At 40.2% G+C, this 16895-nt stretch overlaps 1 protein-coding gene and 1 pseudogene across 1 annotated transcript; both read right to left on the bottom strand.

Moving 5' to 3' along the window:
• Positions 1–508: 508 nt before the first annotated feature.
• Positions 509–3576, bottom strand: LOC134379122 (zinc finger protein 280D-like). The gene has a single exon (XM_063098347.1). The coding sequence runs from the start codon at positions 3449–3451 to the stop codon at positions 509–511; it is 2943 nt and encodes a 980-aa protein (XP_062954417.1). The 5' UTR covers positions 3452–3576.
• Positions 3577–10906: 7330 nt separating this feature from the next.
• Positions 10907–12347, bottom strand: LOC134378857 (adenylyl cyclase-associated protein 2-like; annotated as a pseudogene).
• Positions 12348–16895: the final 4548 nt, after the last annotated feature.

Genomic DNA, 16895 nt, shown 5'->3' with positions numbered 1-16895 from the left:
TCCATTTACCAGCGTCATAATCAAAATAAAGCCTCCATTAACAATGCCAATCAGCCATTATTTTAAATCAATTATTACCAAATGGTACATGGTTTCTAAATCTCTTCCTTTAAGTTAATTGAAAAGGATATATAGGTAATAAGGAGTTCTGGCTTAGGACTGATAAAAGTTTGAAAAGATTTATTATTATAACTAATATTCTTATAATCAATTCATATCAGCAGCCAAGTCCCATTTCCTCAAAAACTGTTAAATGAGACCTTTCCATTACAAACTTAACCTTCATTAAAAGCCTGTTCATGTTTTAAAGACTTCTTGAAAATCCATACTAATCGTGCTATTATTGGTAAACTGATTTGTTTAATAACGTAGGCTGAACAGACAGGTAAAGTGTATGATGACCTCCCTCACATTTTTCTATTTCTCAACCCTACAACAGCACCACTGAGCTCACTTGATAGTACTGTTCCAAATGCTCTCACTGTTCGTACCCTAAAACTCAGAGTGACTAATCAATTTCAACTTCTCTCTTTTTCATTTGCCAGGTCTCTACTGTTGTCTCTGTTGTGCTAGGGCTATTTTCTCTGGGAATGTCATCTGTTTGATCAGATACTACTTCATCAGTTTTGGCTGAAGGATCACCACTACCTTTCTGAAGAATCTCTGTGGCTTCATACTCAAGTACCTCTGAGGGAGTCAATGGTTCCAAATGAATACTGCCTTGCTCACTAACATCAGAACTAACAGATTCAGGTTCATCTCTTTTTCTCAAAAACTGATCAATGCTATCATCATCTGATGTTAACCCCAAATCTTTAATATTCTTCGAAGGAAACCTAGCTTCACCGGAGTTGTGATCTTTAATCTGATCACATGAAATTATGTTTTCTGAACTTTGGCACACCTTCAACTCCATTTCCTGACGAACGTGCTGTATTTCTTCTTCCTTTTCCACTTTACCTGCACAAATATTTGAATCATAACTGAAGATTTTCTTTGAGCCAGTTTCCTGGTCTGCAAGACAGGTATCACTTTCCTTATCTGAAGCTGTTATACTTTCTTCACCTTTTGTTGCCGATGAGCCTTCAGAGGAATTAGCATCACATTCGTTTTTCTCTTCCAAAGAAGCTTTATCTTGTTTACTTTCAGAATTTGATGTTTCTGTTTCTCCTTCAGCCATATTAGGTCTTGCAATTTCCTTAGATACAGGGTCTTGTTCCTTAGTAGGAGCTTCATTTTTTAATTCAGAAAGATGTTCAGAAGTTGGGACAGAAACTTTCTCTATTACAACTTGGCAAGTGTGAGTTTCATGTTGACTTAAGTGTGTAGCCATATTATCTAAGCCAGATACATCAGTTAGGAAATCACAATTAAGGCACACTAGAGTAATGCCCCTGAGATCTTCTGCATGCTTCTTAAAAATACAAAACCTTTTACTTGTATGGTTACTGTGAAAGCTCATCATATGATTTACATAGGCTTTGCTACAGCTAGTGTTGTATCTGCAAAAACTACAGTGGACATATGCAGGAAAGTGGTTTGCAAAATCTTTTATTTCAGAACAACACTCAATGCACTTGTGAACGGCGTGACGATACCTTAAATTCCTCAATGCTGTATTGACTTTACTTTTTTTATTGCTACTAGCCAATGTGCTTTGTTTCTTTTGCATATGAGAGATTTTTGATTTATATTTAGACTTATTTCCATTAGGCTTACTTGCATTAGGTTTACTTGCATTGGATTTGGTTGTATTAGGTTTACTTGTATTAGACTTTGTGGGATTTTTAGCAGTTATATTTTTAGTCCTTGGAGGTGAGAGCTGAAGGGTAGAAGTGCTTGCACTAATGGAAGGTGTATTTGAAGATCCTGATTGAACAGGTCCAACTGGAGCTCGAATAGTAACTTTTGTTCCAGGAGGCAATCCTTCTAGTTGTTTAGGTTTTATAAATGTTCGATGATGCTGACTCTTGTGATCCATTTTCTCCTTGCATGTCAAAAATTGAAGTCTGCACTTTGTACAACGATGTATTCCTTTTTTCTGATGCTTCATATAATGATGCATATAGGGTGTTGCAATTTTAATAACTTTGAGGCAAAACGGACATAGCAAGTTCTTAGTGTTTTCATGGGATGTCCTAAAATGAGTTTCTACATCAGAAAATGATGATGATCTATAATTGCAAACCTGGCAGATATATGGCATTTCACCGGGTTTATGATTGTCCTTCATATGTTGTAAAAGAACGTGTTCTGTTTCAAATGATAATTCACAGATTTTACAAATGGTAGAAAATTCATGGGGAGTGTGTGTACTTTCAATGTGACACTGCAGCTGAAATGGTGTGGGAAACTGACGGTAGCAGTGCTGGCAGGTGGTGTGGTTTTCCCAGCTCTCACTGCTCTGCTTCTCAAGTTCCAAATGATGTTTCATGTGGTTCATAAACCTAATATTATTTTTCAGAATTTTCAAGCAACTGAAGCATTTAAAGGTTGTGTGAGTCTTCTGTTCTTCCTGGACATCTCCCTCATGTTTTCCGTAGTAAAAGTCATTAACTAACATGATCAATTTTCCTTTCTCTGAATCAATAGTCATATTTTTATTTGCTGTACTTGAAAATTCTGTTTTAGCCAGTCCCAAAAAGTTATTTATCATGTCTGGACAACAGTACTTCATGTGATTTTTCAGAGGATCCAAAAGATTAAAATGAATATTGCACTTTGGACAAGCTCTTGGAAAAGGTGTTCCACTTTTAGATTGATTCAATGAGGTATCTGCACCTTTTGATGGCATAGCCTGAGGAGATGTCATCGAAGGAGATTTAACTGGAGGGAAAACAGCTGAAGAATTTGCTCCAGAAACACTTTCACTGGGCTTAGGCTTTTTTGGATTAACACTGCTCACTTCAAGAGTAGAAGGACGTTTTGATAAAAATGAACCTTCCTTCATTCCTGCTATAGTGAGTGTTGGTCCCACTTGGTAATGTGATAATCCTGTATCCTGGGTCAAATCAAACAATAACTCCGAAGTATTATTAGAAACTACTCGTGATGAGTTCGTTATATAACCAGGTTTAGAAAAAGGCTGAACAATAACAGAACTATCTGAAGATCTAGATTCAGGATGAAAATTTACTGGTGAGGCAGCAACTGGATTTGAAGTTGGGTTCGTGTAGTGCTGACTTGTAGGCTTGAATGCAGCAGTAATACCTCGACTGAGGGCGCCATTCTTTATTCCCCTTGAATACGAGCTGGGATTAACTCTGTTCAAAATATTTGATATTGCTGGTTTTGAACTTGATATTTCTCCAACAAAGATTGGCTCATCATCATCATCCTCCTCAACCTCCTTTACTTTTTTCTGCCATGGTTCCAGCTCTTCTTCTTCACATTCCATAAAGAGTTCTGCCATTTTTGAATTATTTTTTGGTTGGAAAGGGTTGTCGCCCATCAAGTTGCAGAGTTGACTTTCTGTAAATTGTCACCTAAGTACATGTGACTCCAGACAGGATAGCAAGTTACGTCTCAGTTTTCCTTTCGTGAGCTGAGCGGATCGGCCTGACTGGAGCCCTGAGGAGGAGGAGAAAGAGGAGGAGGAAAAGGAGCAGCACGAAAAACTACACGGCTGCGATGGCCGCGGCTCCCATTGAGCAGGCAGCTGAGCCGTTGGAAGTGGGGGGGGTGGAGGCTCTCGTGCAGCGGCGCGCTGCCTCATGGGTAGGCTCCGGGTCAGCCTCCGTGCGTCCAGGCTCCCGGTCTTCTCACCGACGCGAGAGGCGGGCGCCGGCATGTGCGCCGAGTCGCAGGCCTTCGAAGGCCGCCGCGCCCCGCAACGCGCGAGGGCCAGAACCCGGGCTCAGGCTCGGATGTGGGTGCGGGACTGTTCGCCCGCCGTCTCGGGCGGCGATGGATGGACATTTTTTAAAAATCTGGTTTGTAAATAACAAACCACTGCTTAGGGGCCCTTGGATTAGCCGAAAGGCTTAATTGTATCCTAATTTAAGAATTAACTGGAAACATTTCCAGGATCGCTGTTTATATTGTAATACACAATTGCTCTCTACTTAGCCTAGGATATTAATAAACTCAAGGCAAAGTGAACAGGCAAAGTTAGAGTGAAAGATACCCTTCCTCTCTTCGTGCGTGGATTCTGGTGGTTCCTTGTGGTAATTCATTTGTTGAAGACTTATCATGTAGTAGGCACTTCATTAGGCTCTTGAGAAACAAAGATTAAGATGTGTTTCCTTTCTTTAAAGAGCTCAGGCTAGGGAGGAGAAAGTTGCAAGGTTGTGTTAGATGTATGATGAAAGAAGAAAGTATGGAGACCTGAGGGTGATGGGGTGGGCCTCAGAATGGCCCTAACCCAGACTGGAGGATCAGGGATGACATCCCAAGAGAGATGACACAGAAGCTGGGTCCTGAAAAATGCACAGGAGTCATCCAAACAAAGAAGAATTTCAGCTTGGGTTTTTCCCTTAAGGATTTTATCAGGTTTTTTTTTCTTTTTCTTTTTATGGTTTTTAATCCTGCAGTATACTATTTGTTTTGTTTTGTTTTTGTGGCTGGTGGAAATGGAGATCTGAACCATTGACCTTGGTGTTATCAGCACCACTGCTCTAACCCTAGTGAGCTAACCAGCCAGCCACTCCCTGAAGGATTTTTAAACAGAGTAATAAAATGATCAGATTTGCATGTTAAAACCAGTTACCTGGGCAGCATTGAAAGGGACAAAACTGAAGGCTGAAAGAGCATTTAGGAGGTTAACATAATAATCTTTGCAAGAAATGTGGAGGAACTGAACTAAGGCAGTGGTAGCATGGATGGAAGGGGAGGGAATACTTAGGAGATAGAATCAGCAGGTCTTCAGGACGGGTTAAGAAAGGAGAATGAGGGAAATTAGGATTGTTTGGCTGTGACAGAAATCCCAAAATAACAGTGGCTTAACCAGGAAAGAGAACTCTATTTCCCCCTTATGTAAAAGTGGGCAGGCCAAAGCTCATATGGCATGCTCTATTACCATCAAGGATCCTATCTTTTTGTTCTGCTGTGCTCAACACATCATGTTCCAAAATTGCTGCTGCAGCTCCAGACATCACATCTGCATTGTAGCCAGTAGAGAAAGGGAGAGAGAATCTTTCTCAAGAATCTGTAGACACCATTTCTGTCATATTCAATTATCCAGACCTTAGATACGTAGCCACACCTTGCTACAAAGGAGGCTGGAAAAGGTAGTCTCCTTCCCAGGTAGCAATTTCCTCCCTTAAATATTGAGAGTTCTATTACTGTGGAGGAAGGGGAAAGAAAGTATTGGAGGACAAGAGACAATTAGCAGTCTTTGCCAGTGAGTCTGGGGTTTTGTCTTCGAGCCTATGTTTAAAGAGTGCCATGAGTGATTCTGAAATGCACCCAGGATTAAGAACTACTACTATACAGGTGATGGAAAGCCATTGAGGATTTTGGAGTGGAGGAGGAAATAAATATGTCTATTGAAAAACATGACACGGGCCAACCCTGTGGCTCACTCGGGAGAGTGCGGTGCTGGGAGGCAGCGGTGCTGGAACACCGAGGCCGCGGGTTCGGATCCTATATAGGAATGGCCGGTGCGCTCACTGGCTGAGCGTGGTGCAGGCGACACCAAGCCAAGGGTTACGATCCCCTTACTGGTCACACACACACACAAAAAAAAAAAAAAAAAAGAAAAAGAAAAAGAAAAGAAAAACATGACAAATAGGTACTCTTGTTCAGAACATATGTTTTTAAGTGGGGAAATGTGAGGTTGAGAGACATGTTAGGAAGAAACTGAAAAATTATTCATACAAGAGAGGATAAGAATCTGAGCCTAAGACAAGAGAAAAGAACTGATCATTTAGAAAATGATTGCAAATGAAAGCAAGGAAGGAAGAATGAGAATTAAGAGACTGCAACTTTTCTGTGTGTTTGTTTTTGGTGGCTGGCTGGTACGGGGATCCAAACCCTTGCCCTTGTTGTTACAACACCATGTTCTTTTTTTTTTTTTTTTTGTCTTTGTCGTGACTGGCACTCAGCCAGTGAGTGCACCGGCCAGTCCTATATAGGGTCCGAACCTGCGGCGGGAGCGTCGCTGCGCTCCCAGCGCTGCACTCACCAGAGTGCACCACGGGCTCGGCCCTACAGCACCATGTTCTAACCAATCACTCTCTTAGTTAACCAGCCAACTTGAGATTGCAACTTTCAATGCCTGAGCAACTGAGACTGGACAAGAAGCAGGTTTATGAGAGGAAAGGGGACATTTGCTGTTAGATATGTTGAGCTGAAGACGAAAGGGAAAAAGATTCAGAGAGAAATATTCAGAAAGCAGGTGGGGAGGTGGAACTGGAAATTCCAATGAGAAGTCAGCATAGGTTTGGGGCTGTCCTTAGAGAGAGACAAGGGAAGACATGAAAGCAGATGCATGAATATGCCATGTGAACAATTGAAGCAAGTGCCCATCTGCATATAAAATTAATTTTAGAACTGAGTGCTGTGTGGCACAGGAAGAGTTGGGAGGAACTGGAGTGAGCCCTCTGGCTTGCATGTGGGATGCTCAGGTTTCAGTAAAGAATGCAGTCCATCTTCAGACTCCTCTTCAGACCGCCAGTCATGCTCAGGGGTCAGATCCTCTCTGCACAGCAGTCCCTTACATAGCAGTCAAGTGGGAAGCTGGAGAATTGCTTGGAAAACTCGCCCATCTGTGTCCCTCCTCTGAGCCTCCTGTGTCTGGTAAAATGGCATGCGAGGAAAGGATTGATTCTCTGTGTCGACTTGTCTAGGGTGCCTGCTAGGAACTGAGGAGAAAGGTGTAAAATTATGTACCAAGATATCTTCCTGGGAGCCCTCTGATGTTGTGCTCACCTAACCCTTCTGTAAATTGCTGTTGTTTAACTATTTCTCTCAGCCTAAAGGACTTCTGCAATGAGCTAGGGCAAGTATGAAGTATAGAATTGCAAAAGCAAATGCAAATTCTGTTCTCCAACCTCTGCTTGCTTTGAGGATCCGGAGTTAGAAAAATAGTAGAAAATTCATTTTTTTCCTGTGGCCAATATGGGGATCTGAACCCATGACCTTGGGGTTACAAGGCTGCATTCTAACCAACTGAGCTAATTGGCTAGCCAATATTAGTAAATTTTTTTTTTTTTTTTTTGGCAGCTGGCTGTGACAGGGATCCGAGCCCTTGACATCGGTGTTCCAAGGTTGTGCTCTAACTGACTGAGCCAACCAGCCAGTGAATAAGTTCTTTACCAATTAGAAATAACAAAATATTTTTAACCTTCTATGTCTATGCTTCCAATTCTTTTGAGACTGAATTTTCTATACAAATACACGATTGCTTACACCCATGTTTGGACACTTGTAATTCCCCAGATCTCTGGGTTCAACAATACAGAATGACACTGTCCAATATAGTAGTCATTTGCCAGTGGGTATTGAGCACTTGAAATGTGGCTGGTCTGACTTGAGATATGTTGTAAATGTAAAACACAGTAGAACTCAAAGACTTAGTATGTGTGGTGGGCAGACTCTATGATGGCTCCCAATAATTCCTGCCTTCTGGTATTCACACCTTGTGAAAGCACCTCTCCTTTGAGTGTGGGTGGGAACTGTGATTTGCTTCTAGCCAATAGAATATGACAAAAGTGATGTCACTCCTGTGATTACATTACATAAGATAGTAACTTCCATCTTGCTAGCAGACTCTATTGACTTTCTCCCTTGCTGGCTTTGATGAAATAATCCACCATATGTAAAGGTCCACATGGCAAGGAACTGAGAGTGGCCATCAGGGAATTAAGGCCCTCAGTCTGATAGCCCACAAAATCGAGTCCTGCCAACAACCATGTGAGCTTGGAAGCAAATCCTTCCCTGGTCAAGCCTCAGATGAGACCCCACCTCTGGCCAACACCTTGGTTGCAGCCCCGTGAGAGACCCTGAAACAGAGGACAGAGCTAAGTTGTACCTGGATTCCTAATCCACAGAAACTATGAGACAATGTGTTCTTTCAAGCTGCTAAGTTTGTAGTAATTTATTACATTGCAATAATGTAGTACCCCCCAAAAAGAATGTAAAGTATCTCATCAATAATTGTTTAATATTGACGACATGTTGAAATGATAATACTTTGGATATATTGGGTTAAATAAAATATTTTATCATTATTAATTTTATTTACTTCTTTTTACTTTTTTATGTGGCTACTAGAAAATTAAAAATCTGTGGTTTGCATTATATATAACTGGGCAGCACTGGTATAAAAGTCCAAGGAGGCAAGAATTTCATGTAGCTTATGTAGCTCGGCACGCTAGAGGGAGTTGGTTGTCATTACTCTCACTTACTGTGCATGCTATTGAAACAGAAAGTAGTCTATCACTTCTAGAGAAGAATGTTTCGTCCTTTTTGATAATGCCTAAAGCTGTTGTATAATTTTTGCCCAAAGGTGAAATATGCTTAGTCTTCTTACTTTTGGATGCTGCCTTCAGGGTTTAATTTGTTTCAAATTAAGAGCAAGTGGCAGATGCAATTAAAGAGAAAAAACAATTACAAATTAAGCATGATATTTTGAGTTTCCTTATTTGCTAAGGCAGCCACACATTCAGGGAATAAATGCTAATTATTCTGAATGATTTGTTTATGCATTATGTCATTTGTTTGCCTTTTACTGATTAATGCTCCACCACGTATGCTACATCCTGTGTGGCTAATTAATAAAGCCAAAATGCCATGACTAGTGATTCTGAACTCTGAGAAATTCTTTTGAACTACACCCCCTCTGGAAGGCCCAATTCTTTTCCTCCTGGATTCCACCCCCTCTCCTGCCATCCCCCCGCACCCCCGGAATTGCTGCTATCTAGACTGATTGATGCTGATGTAGGTTGCTGTGACCCTCTAGTGTTTTAGGACAGAAAAAAGTGTTGAGAATAACTAAAAGGTAACTGAGACATTCACCTTAGGTGACCTGGGCAGGGAAACTAGCTGTTGTGCCTTTAAACTAAGATTTTAAAATATTTGTATGTTTCTTTAGAGAAGAGTTTGAGAAGTTTAGGGAAGAGTGAGGGACTTCCAGCAACAGTGGCGCCCAGTATCTCCTCTATTGTCTCAAACAATTTAGCTGGCAAAACAAAACAATAACAAAACAAGTTAACACTGTTTGATATTACTTCATCCATGCACTTCGGCAAGTGTGTATCAAATATTCCTTCAGACCACATGCAGACCTCTCCAGACAGGAGTGTTTTAAAGAAAATATTTTTCTTCTTCATCTTCTTTCTTTCTTTTTTTTTAATAATTAGATTTTACTTTATTTCAGAATAATTTTGCAGTTGAAAAATGACATTTACTAAAGCCACAACATTATTCATATGGACAAAACTTTTATAGCAAAACCTTGGTATATGAGTATTAGTAATCTGAATATCATCTGGAGATAGAAGATATTTAAAAAATGAAAATGATGTATATTCCAAAGGCTGTAAGAGGCACAATACATATGCTTCTACTGGGTCTGCAAGCATTATACTATAATTCATTAAATGCGATCCAAGAAGTTGCAGAACTTTCAGTACTATGTACTGAAAAGATACAAGGGAATATCATAGGTGTTCTTATGTTGAAAAAGTATGTACTACCACAACTACAAAATAGGAGCAGCAAGCCAGACCAACAAACAGTTCCTTAGGTTTTGGAAGAAGTGATACATCTGTGGCTTTTTCATGTTCGTTTTTGAGACTGGTTAGCAAGTCTGGCAAGTGGAAAGAAGAAATTAGTCTATGTTGAAACATTAAAGACATAACTTACAAAGCATCTGATATTTAACAGGTTCAGAACTGGAAAACAAAAATTGAGCTGGATCTTAAAGAGTAAAATTACAAGGTCTTCTGTAGCAAAAAAAGTTTCCTCCCACCAAGCCTAAGAAACTCTATGCAGACAAGTAGGAGTTTTCAAATGACATGGCAGAAAAATATTTAATACAAATAATTAGAATTAATCTTCTTTTCACTTTTAGTAACAATAAAGAATATAGGTCTTCAAAGGACCAAGAAACTGAATTTGGTCATTGATATGGAATTTTCTTACGTTTTTTAAAAGTGTGGGTTAAAAAGTATTCATGTCAACAGTGTATTCACATAGATAAAAGATGAATGTGGTAAAAACAAGAAAAAAGGGCCGGTCTGTGGCTTACTTGGGAGAGTGTGGTGCTGATAACACCAAGGCCAAGGGTTCGGATCCCTATATAGGGATGGCCGGGGTTTTTATCATCATCATCATCATTATTATTATTAAAAGATGACCGGTAAGGGGATCTTAACCATTGATTTGGTGTTGTCAGCACCATGCAGCGATGGCCAGTTTGCTCACTTGGGAGAGTGTGGTGCTGACAACACCAAGTCAAGGGTTAAGGTCCCCTTACCGGTCATCTTTAAAAAAAAAGAAAACAACCAAGAAAAACAATCATACATTTTTCAAGGCACCCTACTACTACATCATATTGAAATTGTCTAACAGGTAAAAATGTACATCTTAGGTTCTCAAAGGTTTTATTTCAACTATCTATTAAACATAAGTGCAAAAGTGAATCATGCAGTATTTTTACCTATCAGTAACTGTGTTAATGATATGAGAGGAACAGAATTTGTTGGTTTTTTTCCCTTTATATCTGTAATGCTCACAAGCCATCATGTGGAACTGAAATCACACCAAAAGGCAAATCATGAAGAAACGTAAATATTTCAAAATGCCCATGAAGGCTGCCAGAAACATGCTGTTTCTATGGAACAGAAGGGTTGGAGGCCAAAACTAAAGCAGTAGGTGCTACTGCAACTTCTAGCTCTTTAATGATGCTTTTTTTTGTTGTTCTGTATATTTGTTTGATTGGGGGTTTCAGGTGAAGGGGTTCGGTCTCTCTGGAGGTTAGCCCATGATTTCTGCAGGTTCAGTGACCAACATAGATCCATCCCATGCTGTCTTGAGCTGTTCAGGAACGGAAATTCTCTATAATCCCCGTCCCACAGGATAAGTATATTCATTTCAGAGGACTTGGTGCTCACAATCTCAGTCTAAGGTGTCTTCGCTGAGGTATGTGTGGTAACCTCTGTCTTATCGATGAAAATTGTTGGCACTCTCCCCATTACCTGGACTTGAATGTCCTTGGAGTTGATCACTTCCACAATGCCTACCACACTGTCAAACACAAGGCCAAACTTCTTACAGTTGTCAATTGTAATGAAATTTATTTTCCTTTTCATCTGGAGTGTTGATTTGTTGCATTGGAAAATGTAAGCCACTTATTTCAGTTCAGTCTCTGAAATCACAAGGTCATTCCTGTCCTCGTGGTACTCCACTTTCCATTGCTTTTCCTCCAACTCGAACACAGAAGCATGTTTCTGCAGAGCATGAGCTTTGGGAGGTGTGCGGCCTGCAGTGTGGCTTTTGGTGGGAGATCGAGTTCGTGTTCCTTGAGACTGCAGGCTGGGGTTTGTGTATGTCTCCTGGTCTTCTGTGACATGCCAGAGCCCTTTTATAATTGCTTCTCCCTGGTTAAGCTGGGTAAGTAAAGCTGATCATGAAGGAGAGGACCCCTCTTTCCTGCCTTCATTCTCAAAAAGTGGAGGTGGCCCTGGAGGAGGTGGAGGAGGAGGGGGTGGAGGAAGGCCAGGCCCAGAGGAAAGGACAGAAAAGGCTGATGCTGTGGATTCGACAGGACCTGTTCTGCTCCAAGTAAGGCCTGTGGTGTGATGTTCTTTGATGTATGCTTGAAGCTCACTCCAAATGTTCAATATGACTTCACCCAATGCACATGGTGTAAATCACTGTTTGTAGTCCTTTAAGATCCTGTCAGTGTAAAAGGTGGCAGCATCATTCATCTCCTTGACATGAGGACCAGGTTTGGGGGACAAGAAGTATCCATCCAGGGGCAGGGATGCTCTCACTGACAGCGGAAAGATGATTAAACATGTTACTCCCCCAGTTTCTCTCTCTGAAAGTTTGGATTTCCTGAATCTTTTCTGATATAGGTTTCAGAAGTGCAGCCACGTCATTCTCTTCAGGTTGTTTGTACTGAGAGGCCACCAGAAGGAAAGCCCTCTGGGCCTGGAAAGCACTGTGCACATTTCTGCGTGAGTCTCCATGTCCTAGGCAAGAATCCTACTGTTTTTTAGGGACTTGGCCACCATACTCTTCATCAGCTTATCAAAGCCTTCCACAGAGGGTGCCACACATCCATTGACACTGTTAACTTCCCCACAGTCCCCAAGAGGCCTATGTGACTCTGCAGACAGCAACTTCAATCAGCTAACAGCTCACTCCATTCTTTCTAGCAGCCCCTGCATGTCTGCCATTCTGATCCGGTGCCCTGAGGTCCTGTCCTCAGCCTTTGTCTTATTTCTAGTGATGGTTTAGGGCCCCTTGTAGATTGGTACACTTGGCACTGTCTGGCTGTCTTTACTCTTAATTTGACTCTGGTCAGTCATACATGCAACAGGCCCACTCAAGTGAATTTTTGATGAGCAAATGTTTTTTAATATATAAAGAGTTTTTACAATAAAATAAGAACAGAACAGGATGAGCCTCATAGCTGGTCCAAGGACTTGTTAGCTTGATACCCAAAGGTATTTGAAAAACTACCACCTGCAATAAATACTCTAATTTCAAAAATGTACTTGAACCAGGATGTGTTGCCTATGGACGCTAAAAGTGATAAAGACTGAGTTCATGCCTCAGGGTACCGTATCCTATAATCATATTGTGTATTGTGTAATTCAAAATCAAATCAAAGAGGTACTCCTGGCCCAACTGAGGTTTCTAGTACATATTCAGATTTTATGTGCAGAACTGTATTAGCCTTATGTGTGTAAGACTGGGTATAGAGAGAGACAAACTTCTAGAGGTTCACCCAGATTTTATCAGCTGCAGTTGTGCATACCAGTGAGGATTTCATGACCTGGAAACATGTTCTGACTCTTCTGGAAAATATTGTAGCTGTCTCTGCTTTGCAGCCTGTCTGCATTGACTTGCTTCTGTATCTTTTCGATAACTAGGCTCTATGTGATCTAACCAACAGATGACTGAGGCTAGTCTCTCCTCACCCTGAGTTTACTCTTGACATGTGTCACTTCTATAGATACACGAAATCTATGAAGAACAATTTAATTCATAAAAGGAGAATTCTGAATGGCCAATAAATATCTGGAAAAAGTTTAATCTCATTGATAGTGAAAATGCAACTTAAAAGTGAGATTTCTTTCTCCTATGAAATTAAAAAAATATATTTTGCACTGTAATTCTCACATTTAGCAAAGGTTTGTGAATTAGGTAATCTCACACACTGCTGTTGTGAGTATACATTTCTGGAGGACAATTTGGCAGTTTATTTCAAGATGCAGACTTCTACTTTTAGGAATGTATCATAAGAAAATAACTAGAAATAAAAACAAAACATGTATATAGGGGTGTTTGTTACCAGGTTATTTATAATAGAAACAAATGTCCAATTAGAAAGAATATTGTGCAATCATCATAATGTTTTTGGAAAACACGTAATGGCAAAGAAAAATACAGTAAAACCTGGCAAAGGGGCTGGCTGGCTAGCTCACATGGTGTTCAAGGTCGAGGGTTTGGATCTACTGGCCAGCCACCAAAAAAAAAAAAAAAAAAAAGGCTGACAAAAACTTTGTCCTGAGATAATGCAAATTCACACATAACACTATTGGCTGTTGTCCTCACCAGATCCCCTTCTCTGATGGGGTGCACTAAACTTCTGTGGTGTGGGGAACGTAAGACAAGGCTGGGCAGGGAAAACAGACATCCCTTCCTGAAAAGCAGGGAGTTCTGCCCACAGTATTCCCTTAGCTCCAAGAGTTTCCAGAAATTACCTCTATTGTCCTGGAAGTCCTGTCAACCCCAAACCCAGAATCATCCCCATCAATATGTGGAGCAGATAAATGCCACCTACTATACCACACTGAAGCCAGGACCTGGTTGGTTCTGGATCTTGCTACTTGCACAGGTCACTGGAGTTATTTCATTAACCTTGCAAGAATGTGACCACAAAATTTGATTCTTTTTAAAAATTTTCTTTCTTTTTTTTTTTTTTTTTACTGTTTTCTATCATCTGAAAAAAGGCAAGATAGAAAACTTCATGTATTCGAATCCCTGTACTGGCCAGTCACCCAAACAAACAAGCAAAACCTTGTGTACATTTGCTCCTAATTCAGTAAAACAAATAAAAAAGCAAACTCTCTCTCTCTATATATATATGTATACACACACACACACACACACACACACACACACATATATATATAAACAAAAAGAAAAGATTTCAAAAATTTATTATTAGTGGTTGCCTCTGGTTAGTGGGCTAAGGGTAATTTTAACACTCTCTGTTTACTTGTCTGTATTTTTCAAACTTTTCTATATTGGATATGTATTACTCTTATAATCTGAAAAAGAAAAAATATATAAGAGAATATTGACAAGAACCTTTTTTTTCTTGGCAGCTGGCATAGGGATCCAAAACCTTAACCTTTTTTTTTTTTCCTTGTCGTTTTCGTGACCGGCACTCAGCCAGTGAGTGCACCGGAGGATCCGAACCTGCGGCGGGAGCATCGCTGCGCTCCTAGCGCCGCACTCTACCGAGTGCGCCAAGGGCTCGGCCCCAAAACCTTAACCTTGGTGTTACAAGGCTGTGCTCTAACCAACTGAGTAAGCAACCAGCCTAGAAGAATTTTTTTTAAAAACTCAGAGATTGACATACAAATATATGGCTCTTGACAGAAAAATGCTTTTTCAACCTAGCTAATTAAATTCATCTGGTCTTATTTAATGGCTGGCTACTATAGACATCTTAAAACTATAGTGAATAAGAGGTAGCCAGCATCTGCTTTAGATATTGTTGAGTGGAATCTTCGAACGATGGTGTCAACAGATTTAGAAAGGATTTTACAAAGCCTGAAAATGTGGTCCCTGTTTCAGGCCCGATGTAGCATTTCATTAAGTGTACCATTGCTATAATGTTCTTTCGCTTTGTAAAAATACTTACTCCAGGGGGCTGGCCAGTGAGCTCAGTTGGTTAGAGCGCAGCCTTATAACACCAAGATCAAGGCCTCTGTTCCTCTCACCCACCAGCAGCCAAAAAATAAAAAAAATTTACTCTAGTTTTCCTGGCTGCTTCAAATCTTACTAATCTCTCATAGCATAAGGAATCCTCCTGCTTTAAGCCTAACAGAATGTGAAGACCTGAGAGAACAAAGGGACATGGAAATAAGACTAAAAATTATCCTACGGGTGTGAAATATACATATAATTCTCCACTGATCATTTAGGGACTGCCTACAAATGACAAGTGATGTGGTCCTTTTGTGGTCTGGAGACTCTTTCTGTGAGGTGGAAGCAAGATTTCATTTCTACTGGAACTTAATTACCCAAATGAGCCTTGGCTCTGCCTCCTGACTGGAAGGGGAATCTTGGAAAGGTCCTGTCTAGTGGCATGAGCCCATGCAGCTCAGGCCTTTCTCTGAGGCAAACTCTGCCGACAGGAGTTTTTTGTCCTCCACAGTCATCATAGCTCGAGGCACCGGCAGGGAGAACAAGATGTGGGGACTGATGCTTTGCCAAGTGATTTCTCATTAATTTTTCTGCAGCTTAGTTCTTTTTCTTCATTTTTACTAAGAGCCTTTTTGTGTGCACCATCTGGACCTGAGAGAATTTGGTCTCACGGTTGTCATAGGATGGATGAACTGAGGCGAAACTATAATTTCTGTTCAAGAACCTGCAACTGATGGAAGGAGGGTTCCTGAGGAGAGAGAGGGCAAGTCTGAGGCCCCAGGGGCTGGAGAAAGTTGGCTTTTCGCATTTTTGCTTTGTGGGAGCTGGGGAGGGGATGGCCACTGAATGTATTGACTTACTAATTTATTTAAATTATTTTACCTATTTGTGAATGAGTAATGGATGCAAGTTGGAATGTAAAGAAAAATGCATCTCACTCCTTCAGTGCCCACTTAGTCCCTCTCCTTAGTGGCAAGGACTATCAATTTCTGGTCCACTTTGGAAATACTTTCTTTCTTTAGCTAGTTTTTTTTTTTTTTTTTTTTTTAAATACAGATAGTACCATACTGTACAGAGTTATGTATCTTGCTTTTTACACTTAAGAATTTATCTTGGAGATTTTCCCCTATAGTACATATTGTATGCTTTTTTGCTCTTTTTAGTGATGTGATAATATTATATGATTTGGAGTGTGTATCCTTTTGTTTCTTTAGCCAGGCCTCTATATACATATGAGATAATGAGGTGATTTCCAATCCTTGACTGTTGTTACAAACAGTGTAACAAACAGCAACAAATTCCTGAACATATATGTTTCTGCATTTATGTAAATTTATCTGTAGGCTAAATTCCAAAAATTTAGAATTTCTAGGTCAAATGGAACATGTATTTTTAATATTGATAAATGTCAAATTGCTTTCCATAATCTTATCAATATTGATGAGAGAGCTTGTTTTGTCACATTCTTGCCAACACAATGGAGACACTGAATTTAAATTCTGGCCATAGAAATTAAGAGTTGCTTCTTTTTCTTTCATTTAAAAAAAAAAAAAATCCCCAGGATGCTTCGAGGTAGGCATCCTATTACTCAATTCGCATCTGAAAATAGTCACAATTCTTTCTCTTTACATTTGGTTTGTTTGGATGAGGCTTAAGACCCCAAGGAATTAGAGTGACCCTAGGAGGGGGAAAAGGAACTAATAGTCAAAGAAACTCATTGTGGTTTATTAGCTTCATAAAGCTTCCAAAATTCAGGGCTTTTATAATCAGCACAAAGGAGAGTTTTTGTTTTATTTTTGACGGTGAGAGCCGAGGTCCCTATGGCCAGCAGAGGGCAGCAT

This window comes from Cynocephalus volans, chromosome 5, assembly GCF_027409185.1.
Source record: "Cynocephalus volans isolate mCynVol1 chromosome 5, mCynVol1.pri, whole genome shotgun sequence".
Lineage (NCBI taxonomy): Eukaryota > Metazoa > Chordata > Mammalia > Dermoptera > Cynocephalidae > Cynocephalus > Cynocephalus volans.
The sequence above is the reverse complement of the archived record's forward strand: the minus strand, read 5'-3'. Positions and strand labels throughout refer to the sequence as shown.